The sequence below is a fragment of the Colossoma macropomum genome, unplaced genomic scaffold, assembly GCF_904425465.1.
Source record: "Colossoma macropomum unplaced genomic scaffold, Colossoma_macropomum, whole genome shotgun sequence".
Classification (NCBI taxonomy): Eukaryota; Metazoa; Chordata; class Actinopteri; order Characiformes; family Serrasalmidae; genus Colossoma; species Colossoma macropomum.
The window spans coordinates 22,761,943-22,789,015 of NW_023494790.1; the positions used below are offsets into that span (position 1 = coordinate 22,761,943).

The 27,073-nt window shown below is 38.3% G+C and overlaps 3 protein-coding genes across 5 annotated transcripts; 2 read left to right on the plus strand and 1 right to left on the minus strand.

Moving 5' to 3' along the window:
* The first annotated feature begins 6,812 nt into the window (after positions 1-6,812).
* si:ch73-127m5.2 (uncharacterized protein LOC561202 homolog) lies at positions 6,813-10,682 on the plus strand. 3 transcript variants are annotated; one of them, XM_036572576.1, is made up of 5 exons: positions 6,817-6,935; positions 7,169-7,336; positions 7,991-8,897; positions 9,054-9,183; positions 9,297-10,682. In XM_036572576.1, exons 3-5 carry the CDS (start codon positions 8,141-8,143, stop codon positions 9,706-9,708), a joined length of 1,299 nt encoding a protein of 432 aa, XP_036428469.1. In that variant the 5' UTR covers positions 6,817-6,935; positions 7,169-7,336; positions 7,991-8,140; the 3' UTR covers positions 9,709-10,682. The 3 variants fall into 3 exon arrangements, with proteins under 3 accessions (XP_036428470.1, XP_036428469.1, XP_036428471.1); XM_036572577.1 differs by lacking the exon at positions 7,169-7,336 and having other exon boundaries at positions 6,813-6,935; XM_036572578.1 differs by lacking the exons at positions 6,817-6,935; positions 7,169-7,336 and adding an exon at positions 7,344-7,803.
* A 524-nt stretch (positions 10,683-11,206) lies between these two features.
* Positions 11,207-15,682, plus strand: si:dkey-21e13.3 (uncharacterized protein LOC100150043 homolog). Its single transcript, XM_036571714.1, has 5 exons — positions 11,207-11,521; positions 12,640-12,744; positions 13,399-13,521; positions 14,274-14,399; positions 15,207-15,682. The coding sequence occupies exons 1-5, from the start codon at positions 11,476-11,478 to the stop codon at positions 15,680-15,682; spliced, it is 876 nt and encodes a 291-aa protein (XP_036427607.1). The 5' UTR covers positions 11,207-11,475.
* Positions 15,683-16,775: 1,093 nt separating this feature from the next.
* syt15 (synaptotagmin XV) lies at positions 16,776-26,366 on the minus strand. The gene is made up of 8 exons (XM_036572579.1): positions 26,140-26,366; positions 25,016-25,199; positions 24,252-24,391; positions 23,602-23,897; positions 22,688-22,858; positions 19,441-19,552; positions 19,104-19,319; positions 16,776-18,470 (listed from the first exon to the last, which is right to left on the minus strand). Exons 1-8 carry the CDS (start codon positions 26,144-26,146, stop codon positions 18,322-18,324), a joined length of 1,275 nt encoding a protein of 424 aa, XP_036428472.1. The 5' UTR covers positions 26,147-26,366; the 3' UTR covers positions 16,776-18,321.
* Positions 26,367-27,073: the final 707 nt, after the last annotated feature.

Below are 27,073 nucleotides of genomic sequence, written 5' to 3' on the forward strand. Positions count from 1 at the left end.
AGTCTTTGTGTTTTTGGTACGGTGCTGGAGAGCCTGGCAAGCTTTTAGGCAGTTAAATGTTCAAACATGTCGAATAGGTTTTGAACATGATTGCAGAAAAACTGTGTTTAAGCTATTCACTAAAAAAAACACAATTAGCCTTAAAAGACTGCTGGGAATTAGAGCTAATTTTACCAGTCTTTGCTCACAGCCTCAACTCTCTGACGTGCAAAAGCACATGCGCGTATGCACACACAAACACACACACAGTCGTTATGGGGGTGGTGTCTGTCATAACTGGCATGCCCAAAGGCATCAGCTCCCAATCCCATTAACCCCCTCTGCTTCAGCCAATCCCAACCAAAGCCTGTTGGTATGGAAACGAAAGAGAGAGATGCACGATCAAACCCTTTTTTCCCTTTTTTCCCAGGTTAGAGGCTGATGACGAGAATGAGCCATGGCCTATATAATTTGGTTCCAAAGTGTCTTTGTTCTGTAATGGCTCTGCTTTGTCTGCAATTTTCCTATTTTCCTATTTTAGTCGTCATTCAAATGGTGTCTGTTAGGCTCAATTGGTGGATGGATTGTCCCAAAGAAATCACACACACACACACATACACACACACACACACACACACCCACACACAAACACACACACACACACAATGCTTGTTTTTATACAATGTCATACATTGTATAAAAATGACATTATATGACATTATATCTTATAAGGACATGGACATATACATACACTCACATATACTCACATAGTACTGAGCAAAAGTCAGGGACAATCCATCATTTACAACCATATTACCAAAAAAGTTGGGACGCTGTGCAAAATGCAAATAAAAACAGAAGGCAATTTATGTGCAAATCATTTAAACCCTATATTTCTTTTTTTTTGAAAAACATATACCCATTTTGCATTTGATACCAGCAACATGTTTCAAAAAAGTTGGGACAGGGGCATGTTTACCACTGTGCTGCATCACCTCTTCCTTTAACTACACTCTATAAGTGTTTGGGAGACCAATTGCTATAATTTTGAAAGTGAAATGTTTTCCCACTGTTGCTTGAGGTAGGATTTCAGCTGCTCAACAGTTGAGGGTCTCCTTTGATGTATTTTTTTGTTTTATAATGTGCCAAATGTTTTCAGTGGATGACAGGTCTAGACTCTTTTATCTCTGAGCCGTGCTTTTGTAGCATGTGCAGAATGTGGTTTGGCATTGTCTTGCTGAAATAAGCAAGGCCTCGTCATCTGGATAGCAGCATTTCTTGCTTTAAAATCCATATATATCATTCAGCATTAATGGTGCCTTCACAGATGTGCCTGTCACCCATGCCTTGTAAACTAATGCCCCCACATACTATCACAGATGCTGGCTTTTGAACTGTGCACTGATAACAAGCTGGATGGTCCCTCTCCTCTTTAGCTCGTCCTCAGGACACTTTTCCACTTCGCCTCAGTCCATCTCAAATAAACTCGGGCCCAGAGAAGGCGGTGGCGTTTTTGGATCCTGTTTATATATGGTTTCATTGTTTGCATGATAGAGTTTTAACTTGCATTTGAAAGTCAAATGAACTGTGTTCACAGACAGTGTTTTCGTAATATTGGTGTTCAGCTTTGTCCCTTACATATAGAGATTTCTCCAGATTCTCTAAATCTTTTAATGATATTATGTACTATAGATGATGAAATTGATTTGATTTGATTGATGAAGTTCTTTGCTATTTTATATATATTTATTCTTGAATTGTTGCACTATTTCTTGCACAGAGTGGTGAACCCCTCCCAATCTGTACGTCTGAAAAGACTCAGTGTCTCTGAGATGCTCTTTTTACACACAATCATGTTACTGACCTGGTGCCAATTAACCTAATTAGTTTTTTTGGCATTACACAACTTCACCAGTCTTTTGTTGCCCCATTCCAACTTTTTTCAAATGTGCTGCTGGCATCAAATTCAAAATGGGTGTCTTTTTCAAAATACAATAAAATTTCTCAGTTTCAACATTTGGTATATTGTCTTTGTACTATTCTCAATTAAATATAGGGTACAAATGATTTGCACATTATTGCATTCTGTTTTTATTTACATTTTGCATGGCATCCCAACTTTTTTGGTAATGGGGTTGTATTTAATTTACAGCCAAATTGACCATGTAGGAGTTATTAATTTATAGCTTCCATTCTTGTTTTCTTGCTTTCAGATGCTATAAGAAATCTGCAGGGATATTTTTTGTTCAGTCTTAGAAGTTGGTTGCATTTTCTGCTTCTCACAATCATTCAGTGATATTGAGATCTGGACTTTGAGGTGGTCAGTCCATTGTTCTGAGAACATCAGAAGCTTCTTTGTTAGATTTGCAAATGTTCTTTTTTGTCCATTTTATTTTCTCAGTAACAGCTTCTTGACCACTACACATCATTTCAGACCCGTAGTGTTGAGTCATCTTCTCACAGTGAAAGGATGGACAGAAACACCTGTGGATTTTTTCAGATCTGGAGAAAGAGTGGAGCTTGATTTTCTCTCAAAGATGAAAGCTTTAAGCTCTGTTTATCTGATGGTGACAGTTTTTGTGGTCTATCACATCTTGCAAAGTTGTTATGAGTCCCATATTCTCTGTATCTTTTAATAATTCCAGTTCCATGAAAATTTTCTAAGCCTAACCCTAAACCTAAACTTGAACCTTTTTTAATGTAATTGTAAGACTGTAAATATTGTGAAAACTGAAAAAGCGTTTCACAAAGTCAGGATAATTAGTGTTTCTAAAAATATGTTAACCTTGTTTTCCACTAGTTTTCCTCAAATAAAATGCACAAAAATAAACACACACAGACTTAAACATACACAATACTGTAAATATATATTCACAAGTGTATGAGAAAGATTGGGCACCCCTGGTCAAATTACACATTTTGTTGACGTGAAAAGAATTTAACACTACCTCTGCATGGAGCAAACTTATATATTATTTATATTAATATTTTAATGCAATTCTATTATGTATTTGATAAAATTAACATATTGTAAAAAAATCAAATACAAAATCTAAACATTTTCTGCTTATGGTCTTCACTGTGTGAGATGCCATTAAGAAATGGAAGTTAAAAGAACTGCTGAATTCAAGACAAGACTGGAAAGACCCAGAAAATTCTCTGATAAGACGGTTCATGGGCTGGTCAAGCATGTGAAGCAAAATCCCGACATCAAGCACCAACAGAAAGATTTGAATGGTACAGGAAGAGTGATGCACCCGCCCACTGTGCAGTGTTGTTGGACAAGCCTCATGGAAGGTAACCTTAACTGTTATCTAAGCACAAATGTCAGTATCTGAAGTACGCAAAACAACATATAGATAAGCCAGAGGACATTTGGAGAAAAAAGGAGACGCATTTCAATAAAACTGCCAACTGTTAAGCATGGGTTGGATCTATTATGCTTTGGGATTGTGTAGAAGCAAACGAAAGGAAATGAGGAAGAAAAGACTATTAAATATCAACCAATACTGAAAGCTATTGCCCCACAGTCAGTGAAGAAACTGAAGATGAAAAGATGCTGGATATTACAAGTACACAATGATCCAAAAAATGCATCAAAATCAACCTTCAACTATTTTAAAAAACATACAATTACTGTTTTGGAATGTCCTTCACCATCCATATGCTCTTAAAAAAGATGGTTCTTCAAGGGCTCTTCAGTGAAGGGTTAAAGGGTTCTTTAAGCATACAAATAAAACATAAAATGGTTCTTAAGATTGATGGAGAATGTGTTGCATATGGTTATATATAGAATCTTTTTCAAAACCTTTTCAGCAACATGTGTAAATTGACCAAGAGGTGCCCAAAACATTGGCATACAACTGTATGTCTCCATTTAGAGACCAAAATGATATATCCCAATATGTTATACACTGCCTAACCAGGTTTTATAAAGTCTTGGAACTTTTCCCTAAGCTTTAGCTTTAGTGTCATTCACGTTATTAGAAACCACAGATGTTTTTACAGCATGAATGCAGTGCAATAAATGTGCTGCTTTAGAAGAGTGTAGGCTAATGTTTGTGGCTTCTTTTGCAATCAGCGTGCTGCGCGATGTGTGAAGTGTTATGTGTGAAGTTTGTATTGCAGCTTCCGTTATCCTCATCTATCCCCAGAGCCTGGAAGCAGAAGAGAAGCAGATCGTTTATCGCTTGCAGCCGCGGGCGCTCTGAATGCTGTTGTGAGATAGTGTTTGAAGTGGGGCGTGGAGTCGAAGACACAGGCGGCCTCATCTAAGGCTGTTCCGCTCTAATTGAAGATCTCTCCGCCGGCATCATCAGCACTAATGTCATTAACTAATCACGTTGTCCAAAATGAAGATGGAGTGCACAGAGCTTAAGAATGAAAACATAAGAAAATATAGAGCCTCAGCCTCAGCAGCCCTATAGAGTTTTGGAATTCATTACTTTATGCAGGCTAATTAGTCTGCTTATTGAAAAGTTTTTCTTAATTGCTTAAACACGATTGTGGAAAGTTTATCCTTTTTTCAACATTCATGCAGAAGCTTAACGGTAGCACAGTGTGTAAGCATTCTAATTGCTTACATATGAAACTCATTTGTCAGGGGAATCTAATGCAAATCTTTCTGCACTGTTGCCTGCAGCTGATGTGTACTTGCACTCAAGTAAATAGTTCTAACAACAAAATGCATCCTCAGCTAAAGCTTAGGGAAAGGTTTCAGGGATTTATAAATATGGTACAGGAGTCTGCAGCAAATTGGGTGAGGCTGTTTTGGAAAACAAGTGAAGACTTTTTATGTTTACAATATCCTGTGTGTGTATCTGATGATAAAAGATTATATAAAATGACTCTGGAGAACGACCAGCCTTGAAACTCACCCTATTTAACAATATATCCCCTACTCACCACCTGATGGGATTTTTTTGGGTACAGTTGTAGGCATTGTGGTGAAGTAGCCCATGATTTAATAATATCATATGACATATTGTTTTAATAACAATATTCAGCACTTGTCTGTTTTAACCATGAGTGCGTTTACATGCAATAATCGGATTTCTGCAGTTATCTGATTATTCAAACGGTCATGTAAACAGCATACTCTGATTTCTTAGTTCGGAGTAAGGTCTAGAAATTTGAAAAAAAGGCTGGATTGTAGATCAGTAATCAGATTTCTCAGTGCATGTAAACTCTTACTCTGATTTCTTTCGGATTTCTCAGTCTGCACATGTGCGAAACAGACTGTGTTACCGGAAATAAGCAAGCAGTGTTACCACAGAATGGCAACAGAACACTTTTGGAGTGACACTGAAACCGACTACATGCTTGACAAAATGAAGGATTTAACTATTCTTCATCTTCTAGATGATGTATGTTCATATTTTCAGGTAAAGTGGTGCGATGCTTAAGTTTGAGTTTTACGTTACGTTTACGTCACGTCTTCCTCTGTGAGTTCATTGACTGGTTGCAAAGCAGAAATCCAATTATTACCTGACTCATGTAGACCAGGAGTTTCACATTATCTGATCACTCAAGTGCATGTAAACACATTGATCAGATTTAATGTGTTTTTATTTTATTTCTATTCTACATTGTTTAAATTCTTAACATGAATTATATTTGCATTTTCTCATTTGTAAAGCACTTGGAATGACTGCAGTGTCTGAAAGGTGCTATATAAATAAACTGGCCTTGCCCATATGTGATAAAGATGCATGTGGGTTTCAGTGATTGAGAAGAACTGTCAGATGGAAGGGGCTTTTTTGGCTTGAATATGGATATCAATAATATATGTGATTTACATGTGCATTTTTATTTTATACACTGTTTAAAACATAAAGATAGAGAATGACGTCGTAGAATGTATCAATGCAATGCAGCTCCATTTGTCAAAGGTCAGAGCATTAAAAGGGTCTTTTTCCTGAACAAAAATGCCTGAAAGGAGAACTTTTTTTTTTTACTTATGTTTCATTAGCTACGCTGGAAAAGAAAAGCAATTCTGTCCACTGGAAATGAGTCTGTTTTCTAACAGGCTGTCACAATTTGCAACCCTGTAGCCTGAGCTTTGGTGTCCATTTATTCATGCCCAAATAATTTAATAATTGCTGTTGGTAAGTAAATGATTGTTATCTATTAATCAACTCTGCAAAAGAAAAATAGCCAACATCAGTGCTAATTGGTGCAGTCTATGTAGGCTATGTGAGGGTGTAATGAGAGTGTGCTACTACTGTAGTGTTAAAAAAAAGGTGATACATTTCACCTTGAATATTAGGTGCCAGATTCTGAATACATCCAAATAATCCTGCCAAAGTCCCTTCATTTTCTGACACAAGTATGGACTAGTCATTAATCTACTGCCTAAATATAAGAAACAGCTCCTATTTAAGCATAATCCATCTAACCTAAGAAATCTGATTCATAGTCCATCTAACCTATGAAGTCTGATTCTGGGTGGCTGAATAGGCTCTTATTTATGCTTTTCCAGCAAGAATTACACCTGACTCTCCATACTCATCTCTGCTGCTGTCACTGTGCTTGCAACTGAGGATGGGCAGCAATATAAATTCATGATGTCAGGGAGCTTAAACAACAGAGCATCAGAGGGAAGGGCATCAGAGGGGGGTTGTTGCAGTAGATAAAAAAGATACATTACTGATTTGGATCATGTGTCTACTGTGTGACTGTGTAATATACTCACAACAGCTGGCCGTACAAGTTGTGAAAGTCCACAAATTACTGTGCTGTCTCATATAGTGATGAATAAGGCTGTCACAGTCAAGCACACATCGCCATCTAGTGGTCGATTAGAGTAGTTACTTTTCACTGCCCTCATCAAGGTTATCTAGATTTAAGTAAAGAGAAGCAGCTCAGTTTTCGCACAGCCAACCAACACAACCGATTCAGCCCAGAAGAACGGAATCTTTACTCAAAGACTCAATTCAGTTCGGATAACGAAAAAGGTAACGGACGTTTACAACAGTTCATACTGTTACGGCGTACATGTAGACCTAGTACATTTGGTCGTGTTGGTCACAAATTTCATACTGTATACAAAAACATAAAATCACACCTCTGCTCTGGTCTTTGTTGTTGAGCTACTTTAAGCTCCGGATGTCCCGCCCCTTAAACATGACGCAATATGATCGACGTGGCATTCAACCCGTATGAAGTCTGTTTCGCACTTGATTGACAGGCGTGTTGGCGAATGGAAGCGCGAGAAAAAATAGCCATGGCGACAGTGCCCTGTCTGCTGATTTGCAACCCGCCGAAACGGCGTCGGGGAAGAAGGAGAGCTTCGATCGGTTCGCCATGGACTGGTCTAGGATCAGTACGGTTTAAATACGACTCTAACCATAGAGCGGTAAGTAAGAATACTGTCAGCAACTCGCATCGGATTCAAGGTTAGCTTTATAAATCGTGAGCAGCCGACTCAGAGGAGGTTTGGACGTGTTGGTGGTGCGAAAACGAGCCATATCACATTTCAAACATGACGGTTGCCCGCCGAGGCTTTGGCCTGGCCCGGCTACTGTTCACGAAAACAAGTGGATTATCCTTCCTCTTAAAGTCTGCCCTTACACATGGGCTTCGCCGAGGAGGGTTGTTGTACTAGCAAAAATGTCTCGCCACGCTTTACCTTTCATTCAAGTGGCAATAACATCCGTAGCCTACCCTTTTCCCTCATATGGAACTGACTAGAAGAAGAAGCACCTGGGTTTTAGCACAAAGTCCACTAAGCTAGCTTAGCTCTGTTGTTAGCCTACGACAAAGTTCACTTCCACGCGGTGGCGGTGCGTGATGTGAAGAGGGCGCATGAACTGCTTTCTCAGGGTATTAAGCTCACTTACTGGCTTTTTACTTCATTTATAAGGCAATAATTTATACCTTAACTGCCATGGCACGAAGTCACTACTTAATTATAAGTTACATAACTTTAAGGAAAGGTGAAATAATGAAGGTAAACTAATGTAAGGCGCTGTACTTGTTGCAGTTAATGTTTTGTTTCATATTTCTACAGTTACTGGCTCAGTACTTCTGTGAGGAAGCTGCGACTGTTTTGAAAGTACTGCAAACGCTAACTCAGAAAAGTGAATGATTTACACGAAGAAAGAAGAAAGGATTAAAACTATATAAGTAAAAGTTATTAATCTCAGAAAAGACTGTGGAGATGGATCCGTCTTCTGGGATGCACATGTCCACTGTACCCCCAAACAATGAAGTGGTCCATGTGGCTGTTGGGAATCCCATTATCGCCATGTATCAAACTCCACCTCAGCCCCCAAACATTGCGCAGATCATTACACAGCATGTCATACCGCAAGATGTCTCCTGTCAAGCTGTACCGCATACGGTTCCATCGCAAGTTCAGATATCATCGCAAGCCCAGGCTCTACTGCATGGCCACGGCCCAGCCCGTCAGCCTCAAAGCCATGGTCTGCCTCAGAGTCTTGGGCAGTCTCAAAGCCATGGGCAAACACAAAGCCATGGTCAGTCACAGAGCCATGTGCAGCCCCAAACCCATGTGCAGTCACAAAGCCATGGGCCGTCTCAAGGCCACGGGCAACTACAAAGCCATGGTCCTTCACAAGTCGACATTCCAACGCAAGGCCACTCGGAGAGCCAGAGTGTACCAGCCTCTCAGGATGGCGCCAGATCATCATTGCAAGTTCCCTTTGCAGAGGTTGCCTCCCTTCTGGATCCTAACATGAAGAGCTCAAAGGCCCGGAAGTACCAAATCCATTATGAGGAAGTTAAACGGAGGCTTGAGCCACCTGAAAAGATGTCTCTCAGGTCTCTTGCTGCCTACACTAGAGTGAGTCGAGGCCCAGCCAGTAAAAAAACCCTCCTGGAATCACTGAATGTTTTTGGCCTGTCACCAAGCACCAACACAGCGGTATCCAGCTCTTTCTCCAAACTCACTGAGGGTAAGGTTCAGCCCTACACATCCATGAGATAATCTGAAAAAGCTTTTAGAGAAATGTACTGATTCAGGTTGTTAATTTTGATAGTCACCAATATCTTTCAAACTTCTTGCCTTGTTGGCTTTGCCTGGAGTGTATTTTTTCTTTTTTTTTTTTCAGGTGACACAGCAGCACTGTGTAAAGATATGAAGGACTTTGCCTTACAGTATGTGGATTATGAAAACATGGCAAAACAGTTACTGCCTGAGACAAACCAGGTGCAACACTGGTCAAAAATAATTGAAACAAGGTAATGTTATATGCTAGAAAGTGTGAAATGTACTTTGCAGTCTTCTTTATTATGCAGTTTATATATATATATATATATATATAAAAATTTATTTATTTATTTTCTCCCCCCAGGAACTATCTGGAAGAGATGCGGAAAGTTTTCAAAGACCCAGCAAACAGTCACTTGTTTTCCAATGTCACACATGGCCTCGGCAATGGCATGATGGACGTAGCACTTGACATTATTGATGATGTCATTGATCGGCAGATCCGCATCCTGTCCGGGAACACAGATCCCAAACCCGAGCCGCCAATGAGGAGGATCCGGAAGCGCACCCGTAAACCTAAGGCCACCACAGAGGATGGCAAACCCAAAGAGAAGGGCAAAAGAGGCAGGAAGAAAGGCAAGCAGATGCGATTAGATCCTGCTGTTCCACAGGTTCCGCAGTCCACAGACATAGAGAGCAGTGTCCTGACCCTGGTGTCTGTGGGATACGAGACCATATCGAGTGGCCTCGGTGCCACCAACGCAGGCCTGGCATAATCTGAGCCTGAGGGACGCTGAGAGTGCAGTTTCTTTTAAAGCACGTTTTAGTTTTGTATTGTTAGATTTATCATTTCCTTTAAATGTTGACTCTAAAACGATGTTTTGTTTTTGAACCATGTCAGCTGTAGAAAAAAATAATCAGTCTTTTAACAATTCAGTTGGCAGAGAGAGTGTTTTTTTTTTTTCCAACAAGGACAGTTCAGTTAAAAAAATCTTGTCATATCTTACGTTTGTTTCATTTTTGCTTTTGTTTTAAGTGAAGATCAAATGTATACATTACTGTGGCAAAGTCTTAGGCAGCCAGGAAATTTATTTAGAATGATTTAACTTGACAGTCTGTGTGTTTATCCAGTAACAGACTAAATGCCATTACAATAAGTACAAACATAAGTAAATCGTAGCAAGATTATTTATGATTTTCTTAAAAAAGAAGTTATTAATATCTTAGTTCGAAGAAAGCAAGTTTGGTTCCTGATTTCTCAGTGCAATCCAGACATTGCATTGATTTGTTATGTTTCATCAGCAGCTCACCTGCTTTAATTATTATTATTATTATTATTATTATTATTATTGTAATAAATATTTACTGCTCAAACGAATAACTTTACAAATAATTTTCTCTGATGCCTAAGACTTTTGCACACTACTGTTCATGCAGCATATATAAGGTAGAAATACATCAGAACAAATGTTTTTAAGCAGCACAGATCAGTGAAGGTGAATCATGAAACCAATGCATATTGTTACTTTCGATTCTGGTTTGTAATAGCAGAGCAATGTAAGTTGAATAATGCCATATCTTTTACGTAGGATGACAAATTTTTCCAATGAAGTTATATAATATTTATATATTTTCTCGTTTGATTGTATACGTGTGGTGTACTGAGTAACTAGTGAATGGTTGTAGGCTGTATTTGAAAGTACTTCAGATTGCTCATTTGTGTGTATTAAAAATGTACATTTTTTACTGATTTGTTTTACTGTCCTCTCTCATTTGTTATGTTAATATCATTATGTATTCGTTTTAATTGTCTATTATCAGTTTAATTCATCATAGTGAATTGAATTACTGATTTGCTGCTCTATACATTTTTTTAAGCATTTTTTACACAAGGCATCAAATTTCTCCCAAAATAGCTTTACTGCTAATGGCTTATCTTCCAGTGAATCCACAGTTTTACCAATTTACATGTAACAAGCATATTTTTTATAATAAATAAATAAAATAATACACTTTAGTGATACTGCACATTTTATACATTGCAAAAAACATGAATGTAAATTGATGTTTTTTTTTTTGTATTTCACTTCTGTATATTAATTATACTGTTTAATTTATATATTTTAATTACTTTTAGTCTTGTCCCTAGAGCCTTTGTTGTGTATTGCATGACACAGTGTTACCCAGAGGCTACCTATCATGCAAGGAGCTTTAGGGAGATTTAGGATTTGGAGTGCATTAGTGTAGATCTGAGAGGGAGGGAGGGGTCAGGGATTGAAGGAAACAGATGGAGGAACACAGCTAAAACAGAGAGGAAAACAAGAAAAGCAAAGAGAGACACTCTTTCATAGTTGTTCTCAGGGCAAGCTTGTTACTGGGAGAATTGGTAATCATGTCAGGAAGAACGGAGATCAAGATAACTGGAAAAGTAGCATAAAGTGTAGAGAGGCAGAATGTGGCCTGGAGAGCGGGAGAGTCTGGGTGTTCTGTGAAATGCAGATCACACCCCACGTTGAGATTCATACTCTACCTCACACACACACATGGACAGGAGGACAGCCAGTCGCCACCTGCCCAGCCCAGCAAAGGGTGAGTAGCAATATATGAAAAGCACCTAAATGAGCTCTGAGCTCATTCATCTGAAGAGTTGAAAAACTGCTGTAACGTATTTGGTAACTACTGTGAAACTAAAATGTTAGTTATGTATTTATGAGAATGAGGAATTGAACTGTGGGCCCACATATGGACCTTGGACGTTTAAAAGGGTTAGACATAATCTCTCAACAAGACTTCAGCAGCTTCATATTTATTCATCTTTATTTGTTGTATTTTGAAATTCATATAACCAGTATATCAGACCAGATTATAATCAGTTATATTCAGTAGTTCTAAGGCTGTCTGTTTTTTAATAAACAAAAAAATCTGCATAATCAGATTATTAAGATGTAAACTAAGTCATTCTAGTGGTTTGATGTGAAATGCTGTTTTATACTCTATTCTCCATTTAATCAAGTCAGAATTGTTCATAGTGGTGGTGATAGGAACCACACATCTGAAGCATTAAGTACATGTAAGGCAGAGAGATATGTGCAGGGTATAAGTATGGCAAAATATTACTTAAAGAAAGCTTATAATTATGGTTTTACCACTATTTTACCATTATTAACATAATATATAAACCTCAGCAGACACGTAAAGATTCACTGGTTGTTTTGGATAGTGCATAAAACAGCTATATTTGCATTGTTGACATCACAAACCCTGGTTCCTATCACCACTATTGTAAAAAAGGATATGTTTCTTTACCGAATTATGCAGAAATCAGTAGAATTCCCAATGAATGTCAAAGGCCTTAACCCCTTAAAATCCCAGGCTTATTACATACCAAGGCTTAATACACAGTAACTACAGGGAGTTCAATACAAACTAGCTGAGCTATTCTTACGATAGAAGTGTGTAACAGAACTTTGGCCTGGCCATGTAAGGGGTTAAGTTTTATTACAGACTTCTATAACCTAAGAAAAGCTCCATTAGTTTGCATTGAAGTCCCTGTAGTTGATGAGTAATAAGCCTTAGTATGTAACAAGCCTGGAATGTTAAGGGGTTAACGAGTCCCATGCTACATTGCTTTCTGATCCATACATAAATGCATGTCTTTACATGTCAGTTAGCAGTACTGTTGAGTCGGTGTTGGTTTCTCTTTTCAGACTCATTTGGTGCTGCTTTAGATGCCATCAGTGTGACCACAGAGCTTGTAGAGGAGGAACTGAAACCTCACCTGGACACGCTGCTGACTGTTGCCGTGGAGAGGAGTGAGCAACATAGACACAAATAACCTCTTTCGTGCGTTATTAACCACTATATTAAATGGGAAATGAGCTTATTTATGGACTGTAATGTAAAGCTACTATTCATAGTTTCTCTGCACAAAAATGACACGTCATTAACTATACTGGGTGCGCAGTGGCTACAGAAAAGGTTAAGGTGAATGCCTGACCTTTGTGGATTTGAAAATCCACAGCGACATGCTAATCCGCATTTGTGTCTGTTCAAGCCATTCACTGACAGGGCTGATTAGCCAGTCTTCCTTCAAACTCTTACTCTACTCTCAAGCACCCAGGCAGCCAGCTGTGAGGGACCGTGTGTAAACATAACCAAAATTATGACTTTGTTCAGTTTAAGTAAGATAAGACTAGTTCGACTGGTTTGAGATTGTCATCACTGTCATTTCAAAACTGTGTATTTCCATAATGCTAACAGGTGAATGGAGAAATGTTATTAATTGTCAGTTCAATGTGTTTTTATTTCAAGCCATTTTGGGCCGTCAGACTTTATCAAAAGAAACGTGTGCATTACTGCAGAAACTGTAATGTGAAGTAAAGTCATGTGTATATAACTTGATAATCCCTGAAGATTTTCTGTGTGTGTGTGTATGTGTGTGGTGTGTTTGCGTGCTTCTCCATCAGAACGAGGCCTAGCCGAGCAGGTGGTAGAGAGTGGCATTCTGCCTGTTCTGGCTCAGGCTCTGAGGAGGAAGAGCTCTCTCACTGTACACACAGCCAGATTGGTAGCTGAACTCGCAAGAGAGGGTAAGCAGAGTTCAGCTGTTTCAGATAGGTGTATATATGACCTGCAATCTGAAACATATAGTGACACACACTGAGTTTCTAGTTTATTAGGTACGCCTACCTACACTCATTGCTCATTTTTTCAGCTACCTCCGCCAACCATAAAGGTGCACTTTGTTGATTTATAACTACTGACCGTAGCTCATCTATTGTTGCACAATTCTTTGGCAACTTGTACCTTGTCCATCAATGTAGAGGGACCAGCAAGGGACTGGCAGTATTCATTTCTATTTGGGTGGTGGCCCAATGAGTGAAGGTACAAGATACAGTACTGTGCAAATGTCAAAACGGCCATTAAGTACAATTTATTTACATTTCAGCCTCAGGAAACAAAAGCAGAAGACATATCTTTGACAGAGTATGACACAGAAGCCTCAACAACTGAATGTAATATAAGAATTTGCAGTATTTAGTGTGTCTACCCTTTGCAGGGATATTTTTCATCACCTCCAAAGTTCAGTCTTAGAAGTTATGCTTCTCACAATCCAAGTAATCCCAAACACATTCAGTCATGCTTAAGTCTGAGCTCTGGGGTAGCTAGTCTTGCATGGCTGCACAGTTGTTATAAGTCTAATTTTCTCTCCATCTTTTAATAAGTTTTGAACTCCAGTTTTGGAAACTCCTGTCAGCGGTTTGACCACTAAACTAATCACTGATACTTCAAAATGTCTTAACGTCTAATTATTCACTTATTCTGTGGTGTTTGTTCATAGCTATAGTGAGAGACAGCTGCTTTGAGACTGGCATCATATCTGCTCTTCTGACACTGCTGCTCAGTAAGGACCAGGATCTGCTGCTGCATGTTAGCCGAGCTATCGGGAGAATCTGCTACGACAGCAGTGAGTCCACTTCATTTTCTCCTGACCACATAACAAAAACAAAGCCAACATGTAATTCACTCTTTCGAAAGGCAAGATGATGTCTCACACAATTAGCATGAAATACAAAGTCAGAAGAATGACTGTAAGAAACTATCTATATATTTTTGTGTAACTTTATATAAGCAATTTTATCTATATGTACATCTTTGCATTATAATATGACCAGATGTTATCAGCGTGCTTCATTCAGTTATATTTTATCAATGTACTACATGATTAAGGACTTAAAAATATGTAATATTGGGGGACTTTATACACCTCTAGCCAACACATGGTGTTAAGCATGACCTTAGTCTCATATGGAGCTGTTCCTGAATGTCCTATTTTGTCAATGCTGAATTCACTATTTAGAAGGACTGTCTGGATACTTTTGGATGTATAGTGCCTTTAAGGTGCATCATGTTCAGATGATGCAAAACAGCTTTCTTTAATTCAACATGATTTTCAAAACTATTCTCTTTACTACCGATACAAAGGTCTTTTATATCTTGCGACCTTTTGAGTAGAGATAAGTGAAACTTATTGCTTATATGTTTGAAAGAATATCAGCTATATTTCAGCTCCACTCTAGTCAAAGCAACAAACATAATGAGGCTATTTAAGTTTATTACTGTGAGCCCAGCCCAACAGTCACTCTAGACTCTCAGTGTGGGTTTGTCAGTCTCCGGATGCAATCTATGCCACCGATCAAAGTTCTGATTATTGCATTCTTTACGTTGTAGATCTTCAGATAACCCTTTTGAGCAATGTTTGTTTTATGTGCAGATTTGCAGCAGGAGAGGCTGCTGAGGCTGGGAGCTGTCCCACGGCTGGTGGCTGTGCTGCTGCAACACTGTGAGAATGAGGCCCTGCTCAGCTCCTGCCTGCTGACTCTGTGTAACCTGGCTGATATGGGCGAACAGGACGACTCCAAGTTTGTGTGGGAGAAGGGTGGGCATTTTGAGGAGGGAGAGCAAGTGTTCCACGGCACACCCCAGCACTCCTTTGGTTTTGTGTCAGCAGTGACGGTGGTCCGACTGAACCAGTGGCCTCAGGGACAGTACTCAGTGAGCGTGGAAGTGCTTCAGAGATGCTCCACTCTGTTTTGGGGGGCACATAATGGACGTCAGACTGGCTGGCGCTTGCCAAGCTTCACACACTTGGGCTGCTGTCCCAAATTCTACAAGGTTATTAAGTACTCAGTGAGGAACATTCCTAAGAACAGGGGTCTGAAGACAGCAGTGTTTCACACATTCTTGTGAGGATAGATAGTCATCTCAGAATGAACCTTAAATAATTAAAAAAAAAAGGTTCATTTCAACAGCTGATGCAGTGTTGAATGTGGATGGATGGAAGCATCATGACCCTAAATGTCTACTGTGCTCAGAACGTAAGAAAGTACAGTACTGTGCAAAAGTCAGAGACCACCCTTCATTTATTAAATTATCAGTCAAAATGGCCATTAAGTACAGGTTATTCAGTTTTCAGGGTAAAAAAAGCATGTATTGTAATGTAAGTTAATGTAAAGGTATTGTATTTTAAATAATTTTGGAGCATTCATCTTACACAATGTGAATGAAAGCTGCTGTCCTTAAATGATGTAGAAATGTTTTCTTTGGACAGTGACAGTGACATAGTGATATATTTAACAGAAATTTACACAGGAGCCTCAACAACTAAACATGATGTCAGATTTTTCAGTAATAAACAGGTCCATTTGTTGCCTTTATTACAGCTTCCAGTATTTTCAGGAGACTTGTTTTCAGTTTTCCAAGTAAATCTGCAGGGATATTTTTCCTCACCTCCAGAGTCCAGACATAGTAGTTGGTTGCTTTTTCTACTTCTCAAAATGGAAGGATAGACAGAACACCTGTGGAGATCTAAAGGAAAGATGTAAGCTTTAAGTACTGTTTATTTGATGTCAACAGTTTTGGTGGTCTACCAGGTCTTGCACGTTTCTTAGGAGTCTCATTTTCTCTTTTTCTTTTAATATTTTAAAATTATTTATATTATATATAACTGCTGGGATAGACTCCAGCTCCCACCACGACCCAGAAGGATAAGCGGCTTAGAAGATGTGTATGTGTGTGTATTATATATAATATTTATTCTTCATTTTTGGAAACTCTCGTTTTTTCAGTTGTTTTCCTTTGACTTTCCCCTTCCTTATCCTCAGAAATATCTCCTGAAAATAAATAACTTGTACTTAAATTAAATTAAATAACTATATATAAGATTATATTTTTATACATAAAAATTGCACAGTACTGTATATTGTCACTCTCATAATACAACCTTATATTTCTGAAATGGTAACTTTACAGGAAAAGGAAAAAACGTCTTAACTTTAATGTGGTTAATGGAACAAGATTTTATTCCTAGATTGTTTCTGTTGGTCAATTTATCATGAAATGTTCGCACAACATAAAGGGCAGCTGGTGTTTTCAAATGGTGTAAAAAACACCACTAAAAAAGTTAATGAGATGTTGATATGACAACAACAGTATTGTTGCTGTTCACATCATAACCTTGTATCTCCAACCTGCTAACTTTACAGGATAAGGAAAACATTCTTAACATCGAATGGAACACGAACAGGTCATTTGGTAGCATTTCGGTTGGTCCATTCATCATGAAATTATAACACATTGTATTGAGCAGCTGACATTTTCAGATTCTGTAAAAAAAAAAATGGCTTTGTTCCAACAGCAACAATATGTTTGTAAACACAAAGTCGAAGGAGTTGACATGGTAATTGTTCCCAAGTCTGTCAGACCCAAGTGTCCAGTCAGATTAAGTCTGTCTTAGCTTTGCACTGAACATTAGAGGAGATAGAGGCAGAGGTGCAGTCTGCTAGCTTTGCAACACTTAAGTATCTAAGAGGCCTTACTGTACTGGATTCCATAATCAACAGCAGACCACAGAGGCTTAAACAAACCCAGTGTTTCGGATTCAGAGCAGCTATCTCACCCAGACCAGGATAAGCAACCTGCTGGACTAACGAAGCTAACACCTGGCTGTTTATAAAAAGGACACTAGTGAGTGAATACGGTGCTCACAGAGCCTTATGCTCATGTACGCAGGTGTGACGGACACATTAAACAATACCCATAATACATGATCCAACACAGAAACATGTCCAGCCAGATGTCTTTATGCAGCGTGTTATAAGCAGTGTTTCCCACATTGTAACATGCCAGAATTTACCAACAGGCTTTGTTAATTTTGAATTTGACAATGTACTACACGATTACGAAAATAATACATGCAGTTTCTGTGTGATTCTACCACTGTGACCTTTCATTTTTTGTTTAGTATGTTTAGTATGTACAAATCTGACTATGAATATCAAGGATTCACATCAGAATCATATTGGGATCAGACAGGTGTTTAGGCTTGAGGAGCAGAACATTTAGGCAGCGCTAGGCCACTGCTCTAAAATATCTGCATTTTATTAATTTATTGCATGTGTAACCCTCTGCAAACATGTTACATCTCTCAGGTAGTCCCAGATTCTACATTTTATAATAACATTTTATGTTAATGTTAATAATGTTAATAAATTGGCATCGGCAGAAAGGTACATGAAAATATCAGATATCAGCTTCAGCCCATAATTCCCATATTGGTGCATCCCTAATGAATGTCATGATCAAGATGGCCATGTTTTCTGGACTTTATAGCCTTAATCATGCATAAAGGCAGTTTTTCCACACATAGCTCAATCATAGTGGTTACTTGCTACAAACTCTGTGAAACATTTAAAGTGCATCACATGCAGATGATGCTTTCATTAAGGAAACAGCAGCTTAAGCAGCTTTTTTTTGCGGAAATAATGTCCTCTTTCTCCTGAAATGCAGCTTTTTGAAGATGAACAGGCATTGTGTTTGAATTGTGTTGTTCAGCTTGAACTCTGAATGGCGTTTGCTGCTCCAAGCCCATGCCACTGCTTGACCAATTCCTGTGACTTATTGACCATTTCATTCCAGTGCTCCAGCTCTCTGCCTCTGGCATACATGAATGGCCCAATGACCACCAGACCCAGTGACTCTGTAGACAGGTAGAAATGATTAAATACATTGAAGCAAAGCAAGTGTAGTTCTAACGTCATATACTGTGGTACCTTTGTATGTTTCTGTATATACTGTCACTCTGTCATAAAACATTATATAGAAATGGTAGCTTCTCAGGAGAAGGAAAATGTTTGTAACTTTAATATATACAGTCATATACAAAAGTTTGGGCACCCCTGGTCCCCTCTGTAGAGGAGAAAATAAGTACACATCTTCTACAGAGAGTACATTTTATGCACAGTTACTGTTTATCTGCTGAATTTTGAACATATTTGGAAATTAAAATAACATTAAATAACATTAAACACTATATGTTATATAGATATATTTTAGGTTTTGTTTTTTCCCAATATGTTAAACTCAGTCAATAAATAGAAATTGAGCACTAACATTTACAGAAAAAATACCATATTTGAGTGTGTACATTTGACCAATGGTATTCATACTTTTGCATAGTAATTTTGGTCCCCAAATGTTCACACAATGTAAAGGGCAGCTTGCATTTTCAAATAAATAAATAAATAAATAAATAAATAAATATAGAGTTAGAAGGTTTTAGAATTGATACGATTTTTTCTATACTCTGATGTAACGTGAAATCACTCCTTACTTGATGCTGTGATGCTAGTGGTGAGCCTACACTCAGCAGGCTCTTCTGTGGCTGGCTGCTGGAGCTCCAGACTCAGACAAGTAGCGTCCAGCTGCCGAGGATGGAGCCTGAAGGTCAGCTTCTCATTAAAGGTGGGCTCACTGCCTCGGGCTACCGAAGTCCACTTCATCTTCACAACCTGCGTGTGTATCTGCAAAGAGACCTGCACACAGACACCTGTCCAACCCACAGAGTGAGACTTTATACCACACCGCTCGACCATATCACATTTCACCTTTAGCTAGAGTTAATGCTTTATACAAATATATATTACAAATACATTATATATAAACCTCACCAGTGTTGCTGGAACACTGGAATCCACGAGCTCTAAGCACAACCACAGTGAGGCGCTGAAGAGACTGGTTGTAGTTTAGAGACACTTGGATATCGCCATGCTTTGAGAGGGGCTGACAGAAGTGGAAGAGAGGTTACATTTTAAAGAATCCATATCCTAATTTTTTATTGTATTTATTTTGTTTCTTTGAGGTCCGATTATTACATACCAAAAAAGTTCATTTTCACATGACCATTTTCAGCCTTCCTTTACCCTTTACAGTTAAACAGGCTGTTTTTATTACAGTGCTTTTAAAAATGATATATGCAAATGGCTTCTGTTATGATTGGCTAGAGTATTGCACCACATTCAAAAAGCAGTCCAGACTGAAACACTCTTAACTTTAGTGTGAATGAGCATGTCTATAGTTTTGTGACATCACAAAAAACATTAAAAATCTGCCATTTTGCAGCTTATTTTCCATATATGGACTGGATGAATTTGAGAGTGAAAAGTAAGTTTTGAAGCTCTAACAATATTTACACCAAATATTTTAATAAAAATGAAAAATCAATTTCCATGATATGGGCCTTTTAAAACAATGGCAACAGCTATGACTCAATACAATCCACAGCTACACTGTCCTTCACAACTTCATTTTTAAAAGGGAAGGTTTGCATAATTACATGGTTAAAATGTAAACAAAGTTAGATGTGCAGCTACAGAAACCGAGTTAGAATTATTCACAGTGGTGGTGATAGGAAGCAGACGGATGAAGATTTTAATGCCTCTAAAAGCTGCCTCACAGCTTTTGAAATAGTTACGAATGTGCTGCCTGATGCCTGAGACATTTTTTTATGATAGTTTTTCAAAGATTTCCGGCCTAAAGCACATTTTTTAAAAACCATCATACACAATATTCTAAGAAAGCTTACTTTTCAGATTAACCCATATCAACATTACATCTAAAAACTCAGAAGACATGTGTTGGTTCACTGGTCGTTTTGGATAATGCATAATATGGCTACATTGGCATTCTTTGTGAGCCCTGGTTCCAATATTGTGAAGAAATAAGTGTCAGTAAGTTTCTCTGCTATGAAGTATTTCACATCAAACCACTCTGAATGACTGTGTTTAGATTCAACTATGCAACCTGAAAAGATTGAACTATGCAGAAGTTTTGAAAAATAAGTGGAATTCCACTTTAATAAATGTCTTCTTTGTCATTTTGCAGTAATTCAATAGATAAAACAGAAAGCTGTTCAGATGTTTTTATTTTATTTGCAGAAAAGCTACAAAACTAATGAAATAACTCACAAAAGTGCTACCTTGGGAACAGTAATATACCCCACATATTTCTCTCCTTGCTGTGATAGTAGCACTCATCAGAAAACTATTTAGCTGTTTAAACCACATTTGATTTTCAATATGTGCATACAGTGCCCCCTTCCCTGTTTTTTCTATTTTTTGCATATTTGTCACATTTGAAAGTTTCAGATTATTAAACCACTTTTAATATTAGACAAAGACAACCCAACTAAAGGAAAAATGCTATTCAGCCCTACCTAGGCCTATTTGAAAAAGGTATTGCCTCCTTAGTTACCAAATCATCCAGTTAACCAAATTCATTGAACTATTGGGTTCAATTTCACTATCCACACTCGGGCATGATTACTGCCAGACCTGCTAAATCTAAACATCACTTAAATAGAACCTGTCTGATAATGTGAAACAGGCTAGAAGGTCTCTAAAAGCAGCACATGATGCCACGTTCTGAAGAGATTCAAATACAGATGCAAAGTCATTGAAATCTACAAGTCTGGAAAGGGTTACAAAGCCATTGCTAAGGCTCTGGGACTCCAGCAAACCACAGTGAGAGCCATTATCCACAAATGGAGAAAATTTGGAACAATGGTGAACCTTCCTAGCAGTGGCCAGCCTACCAAAATTTCACCAAGCGCTAATCAACGATTTATCTAGGAGGTCACATAAGAACCCAGATGAACATGTAAAGAACTACAGACCTCACTTGCCTCACTTGCATCACTGCTGACAAAAAAAAAACAAAAAAAAACACAAAGGCTCATCTCGCATTTGCCAAAAAAACATCTAGCTGACCCCTAAGACTTTTGGGATAATATTCTGTGGACTGATAAGTCAAAGGTGGAACATTTTGGAAGACATGGGTCCTGTTACATCTGGCTTAAAGCTGACACTGCATTCCACCATAAGAACATCATACCAACAATCAAACATGGTGGTGGTAGTGTGATGGTCTGGGACCGCTTTGCTTCAGCAAGACCTGGACAACTTGTCATATTTGAAGGAAACATGAATTCTGCTCTCAAAAAAAAAAAACTGAAGGAGAATGTCTGCCCATTAGTTTGTGACCTAAAGCTCAAGCACAGTTGGGTTATGCAGCAGAACAATGGTCCAAAGCACACAAGAAAATCCACCTCTGAATGGCTCAAAAGAAACAATATTAAGGTTCTGGAGTAGCCGAGTCAAAGTCCTGACTTGAATCCCATCGAGATGTTGTGGCGAGACATTAAACCGGCAGTTCATGCTCGAAAACCCTGCAATGTAGTCAAATTAAAACAATTCTCCAAAGAAGAGTGGACCACATTTCCTCCACAGCAATGTAAAAGACACAGACCAAGTTATCGCAAACGTTTGACTGTAGCTGTTACTGCCAAGAGTGGCTCAACCATTTATTAGGCTTAGGGGGGCAATTACTTTTTCCACATGGATGATATAAGTTTTCAATACATCTTTATCTTCAATAAATAGAATGATCATTTAAAATCTGCTTTTTGTGTTTATTCATGTTTTTTTTTTATCTTATGCTAAAATTAGTTGGATGATCTAAAACATTTAAATTTGCAAAATAGAAGAAATCATGTGAGGGGCAAACACTTTTTCACAGCACTTTAGGTGCTTTTAACAAAAGTTTTAAAAAAGAAAAGTGTCAAATCACTAATCGGACAAAACCTGCTCTTCACAGCAAAACAATTTAATGAATATGAAGCTGGGTGTTGCAAAATAAACCCAAAGTATTAGGAAAGTAGCTGTTTTATGTTAACAACACATTTTTTTCTTTAAATCAATGAAAGGTAACAGTGAAAATCAAGCATTATTCAAAAATATTCAAATTAAGGTGTTTCCAGGGAACATAATGGTACAGTAAATTAGGCCCTTTACATATTTCTATATAAGATCAGATACTGGATAGAATGTCTAATAGGACTTTATGAGGCTGCTTGTGTACCTGATCACTGTCAGTCTCCAGGTCCCTCCACAGCACTTTGCCTGCTGCCTCTCTGAGCTCAGAGGGTCTGAGAGGGAAGAGAACATGGCCCAGCATGTGGTGCTTCTTCAAACGGTCTACACTGTACACACTCATGCTCAGCGTACACTGTCCCACACTGTTATTAGACACCTGCAGAGAGCAAGCTGGACTCAACCCTCACTCACACAGTATCATAACCACAGTAGCATGAATTGAAATAAATTAAGACATTCATTATTTATACAAGTAGATATTAAAAATGTGAGGAGCTATGATTCAGTGTGTCCATTTCCATGATTCATAACAATTTAACTTGGATCTAATCTTTTGCTCTTTCTGTACTGGTGGAAAATCACCACATACACAGTTTTCTTCATGTCCCAATGTAGTTGATCAATCAGTTCGCTTCTTAGGTTTTGCGCTGAGGCTACAAGGCTAATGTAGCTAACAAATACAGTTCATGCCTACCTCAAACCACACTTTTAAGTAATTTCAAATAGACTTACTCATTTGGTTTCTGTCACTGCATGACATACTGTTTATTTAATTTATTGACAAAATGACGCAATAGTAGCTTGAATTTTGCCCATACCTTTGTTCAACATCATAAAACTCATAAGCAAGTCTATTTAGAATATTTAATAACTAAATGCAGTTTGATGCAATGTTATACTTGTGGCTATACACTTTAATTACTTTTTAGGTACATTAGCCTTGTAGCTCCAGTGCAAAACTAAATAAGAAAACTCAGACACCAAACATGGCTTAGCAGTCAACTACGACTGAGGTGCAAAGGGAAACTATGTGACTTTGATTCTTTGCCCAATTATCACTTTAGATAAACTGAAAACGTAGAGGTTTTTACAATAAAGTGTCCTCATCTTCTAGTATACCTGAAACACAAAGCTGTCATTAAACTGGGGCTGGCTGCCTTTGCATCGGGCCTTGGCCTGGCGATGACGTCGGTCGTCAGGCGGCAGGAGCTGCAGTTTGACCAGTGTGGTGTTGCTCTGGAAGGGGGCAGGCAGGTTAGCAGCTCGGAGCAGAGAGACCACCAGCTGCTCTTTGTCCTGATGATACAGCACAGCGAAACACAGACGCACGTTGGAGCCGCCCGGCTCTGCCCACTCACTGGGCTCCTCAGGCAGCCGGTACAGGTCAGGCCTCAGATTGCCCAGAGGAAACCAGCCTCCACAAGAGGAGTGCCAAGAGAGTGAGAGATAAATGAGAACAGTGAGGAATCAGTGCAGTTGAACTCAGTTCAGAAAGCTTTAGAAGCATGACCTTGTCTAATCACAGTATTGTCAAAGCACCTTTGAAACAAAAAGAACACTTTCACAGATTTTAGAAGTGTCAGCTTCAATCACAAAACAAAAACAGGCTTTGAATGAGCAAAGAACAAGTAAGTACAGCAATTTAGAGGAATCAAAATAAAAATGAATGACATGGATTAAAATGGAATGACATGGAATAAAATGAATGAATGACAGAAAGTGAATAACACAATCTCACACCAGTTCTCAGCCCTCATCCATTAACCTACTGCCTATAGTCAGAGAGCCGCGCTGGGTGTTGAGGTGCTGCTGCTGCTCCCATTGTACCTCTTCCTCCCTCCCTTCACTTGCTTCAGCGTGGGATGAACTCTTGAAGCGTGGTGGCAGAAAGAAGGGGACTTCTGCCAAGCTGTGATGCATGACAGCAAAGTTGCAATTACATAAATTATATAGTGGTTAAAAATGTAACAACAACAACAGCAATAATAATAATAATAATAATAATAATAATAATAATAAAGCATAGTTTGTCCTGAATAAATAAATAAATGAAAAATGATGATGATGAATCAAATAGAATTTAGCAAAACCAAAAAGATATACTTAAAGATACTTTTGAAAATGTACATTAAAATTATATGATAGAAGACTGTGCTGTAAAGTGATCTGGAACTCATGCATTCTCCTTTCATAATGTGACATATTTCTGAGTGGAACGCAGTATCAGGTAGGTTCTCTGAGCTAGCTGAGCATTCTGCCTGATGACAGGTGGGGCTTGTGGTAGGGGGAGGTGAAACATGATATTATTGGTAGATTGTTTTCCCCCCACCCACTGGTGCATGCTGAAATAATTGAAACTCAGAATAATTTCTCGACGCAGGCAAAGTCATTACACTTCAACTCAAAGAAAACTAGAAAACAAGAATTATATGACATAATGAATTGTGGTTAGTATGACCATGAACATGAAACAAGGTAAAAAAAAAAAAAAGGTCAGTTTTGATTTCAGATTGATCAGAAATCAGATACGCACCCATAGCTTCCATGTGAAGTTTGGAGAACAGGAGTGCATGGAGGAATAGTGGGGTTTGTGCAGATCAGTTGTTGGTATTGTCTCTGGCTCTGTCTCTTCTTCCACAGGAGATAGACAGTCAGAGCAATCAGCAAAAGAAACAGAAGCACAGCAGACAGACCACTGGCCAGTGCTACCAAAGGATCTAAGGGGGACGAGATGATTGATACTTATATCCAATCACTCCTATTCTTCTCTTTCATTGTGCAGCACTTTGTACTTAACTTCAAAAGATTTAAACATTTAATACGCTATTTGGAATCTATTTTGTCCCACAGTCAACCGTATTTACTTCATAGAAGCTCATATTCTAGTTTTGACAGAGAAACATTCCAGTATTATACAAAACAAAACGGTACTATGAAAATGCAGGAAAACTGTCACTAAATTGTCACTAAATCCTTGATTTAGACTGTATTGCGCTTTAGACTGATGTCACTTTTCTCTGGGTTAGATAAAGCATGAAATAGATCCAAAAGATGGTGAAGAAATGTACAAGAGTAGTAAACAGATCCAGTACATTAAACAGCTCATAATAATGAAGTATCTGGTGTTTAGCTGAAGCGAGCTTATAGATCCGCAAAGCACAGCTGCTTTGATCACAGATGGTCATTTAGAATGTGCGTCCTCCACTAATAGCTGCTGCTTGTTTTAATAGACTAGCGCCATCGTCCCAGAACAATGTGGACAGACATCTGTGAAGCATTGCTAAAGTCTTTTGCAATGTATAAGGCCCTTGCCAAGTATACAGCTATATTCATGGCATTTGTTCACTAAATAGGGGAGATTGAAGAAAAATACAGTGTATTTATATATATATATATATATATATATATATATATATATATATATATATATACATACATACATTATATATATATATATATATATATATAAGCTACAGTTCTACTGTTCAAATAGCCTTATGTAGATTACCTCATAGCTGGCTAGCTAATTAAAAACCATGACTCATGTTAGTGTTTATAGTTCATAAGGTTCACATTGAGATTGTGTGATTGTGCCATTGTATTTATGATCTATTTCTGAGATAGATAAGCATTGTCAATCTGCAAAGCTTTACTTACCTGCCATGGATGGCCACAGCCAACTCCTAGATTCCCATTTGTAGTTTTAATCTCTTGCTGTGGTTATAAGTCATGATATTGTCCTGTTCTACTGCTACTTCCACATGTTTCCTCAGCAGCTCTCTGTCTTTTTATCCCAGCAGAAAAGTCTGCTGCCTCCACCTAATCACCACAATGTTCCTGAAGCTGTTCAGTCTGGTTAATCAACACCACAAAATGACCCAAACTCACACACATGTCTAGAAACCACATTTCAGGCCAGTTGACATTTTTTGTGCATGTTCATCTTAACTCAGATAAGGAACAAGGACAAATTATGAACTTTATTGTTAATCTATTGCTCTTATTTTATAAGTTCTTTATTGTGCTTTCACCCACAAGGCTTGATAATGCTTGCCATTAGCTTTGACTCAAAATGAAGAGTGGCTTTAGAGCAAAACTGGCAACAAGAACATTTCGTTAAATTAATTGCATGAGATGACATTTTTAATAAATAGTTATACCCACCAGATGAGTGATCATAACTGAATTAATCTTCTGTGGAAGATTTTTATGCAAGGTTACCTTATATTGTAAACATATATGATTATAAAGCCGTCCCTCATCTAGCCTTCCAATAATGTAATATCATTGCCCACTAGATCAAAACGGGCATTGTATGTTTACGCACTGATTACAATGTTACAATGTCTCAGTGATAGCAAGACCCCTATTCAGGGTTTAATTATTACAAACAGTATAACACTGTTACTGCTGCTATGATATCCTGCTATATCCAGTCTCTTGCGTTCGCTGGAGTTAATGATCAACTCTGGTACACCAGGATAGCAGGAGAAGTCTTATCAGCATTTTAATCAGTTAGCACGTCTGGTGTTCCCACACCACATTTCATGCCACAAAATGGTTTCCACCTGCTTAAACCTTAAAACTTTTA

Bases quoted from the DNA above. Each gene is read 5' to 3' on its own strand.
- syt15 (XM_036572579.1), bottom strand. The intron at 24,392-25,015 runs GTGCGTATCTGA...CATGCATCACAG, and splicing joins ACTTCACATGGAAGCTATGG to CTTGGCAGAAGTCCCCTTCT. The intron at 19,320-19,440 runs GTGAGGTTTATA...TGGGTTGGACAG, and splicing joins CCAGTGTTCCAGCAACACTG to GTGTCTGTGTGCAGGTCTCT.
- si:ch73-127m5.2 (XM_036572577.1), top strand. From the start codon at position 8,141: ATGGATCCGTCTTCTGGGATGCACATGTCCACTGTACCCCCAAACAAT. The intron at 8,898-9,053 runs GTAAGGTTCAGC...TTTTTTTTTCAG, and splicing joins TTTCTCCAAACTCACTGAGG to GTGACACAGCAGCACTGTGT. The intron at 9,184-9,296 runs GTAATGTTATAT...TTCTCCCCCCAG, and splicing joins TCAAAAATAATTGAAACAAG to GAACTATCTGGAAGAGATGC.
- si:dkey-21e13.3 (XM_036571714.1), top strand. From the start codon at position 11,476: ATGGACAGGAGGACAGCCAGTCGCCACCTGCCCAGCCCAGCAAAGG. The intron at 13,522-14,273 runs GTAAGCAGAGTT...GTTTGTTCATAG, and splicing joins AGCTGAACTCGCAAGAGAGG to CTATAGTGAGAGACAGCTGC. The intron at 14,400-15,206 runs GTGAGTCCACTT...TTTTATGTGCAG, and splicing joins GAGAATCTGCTACGACAGCA to ATTTGCAGCAGGAGAGGCTG.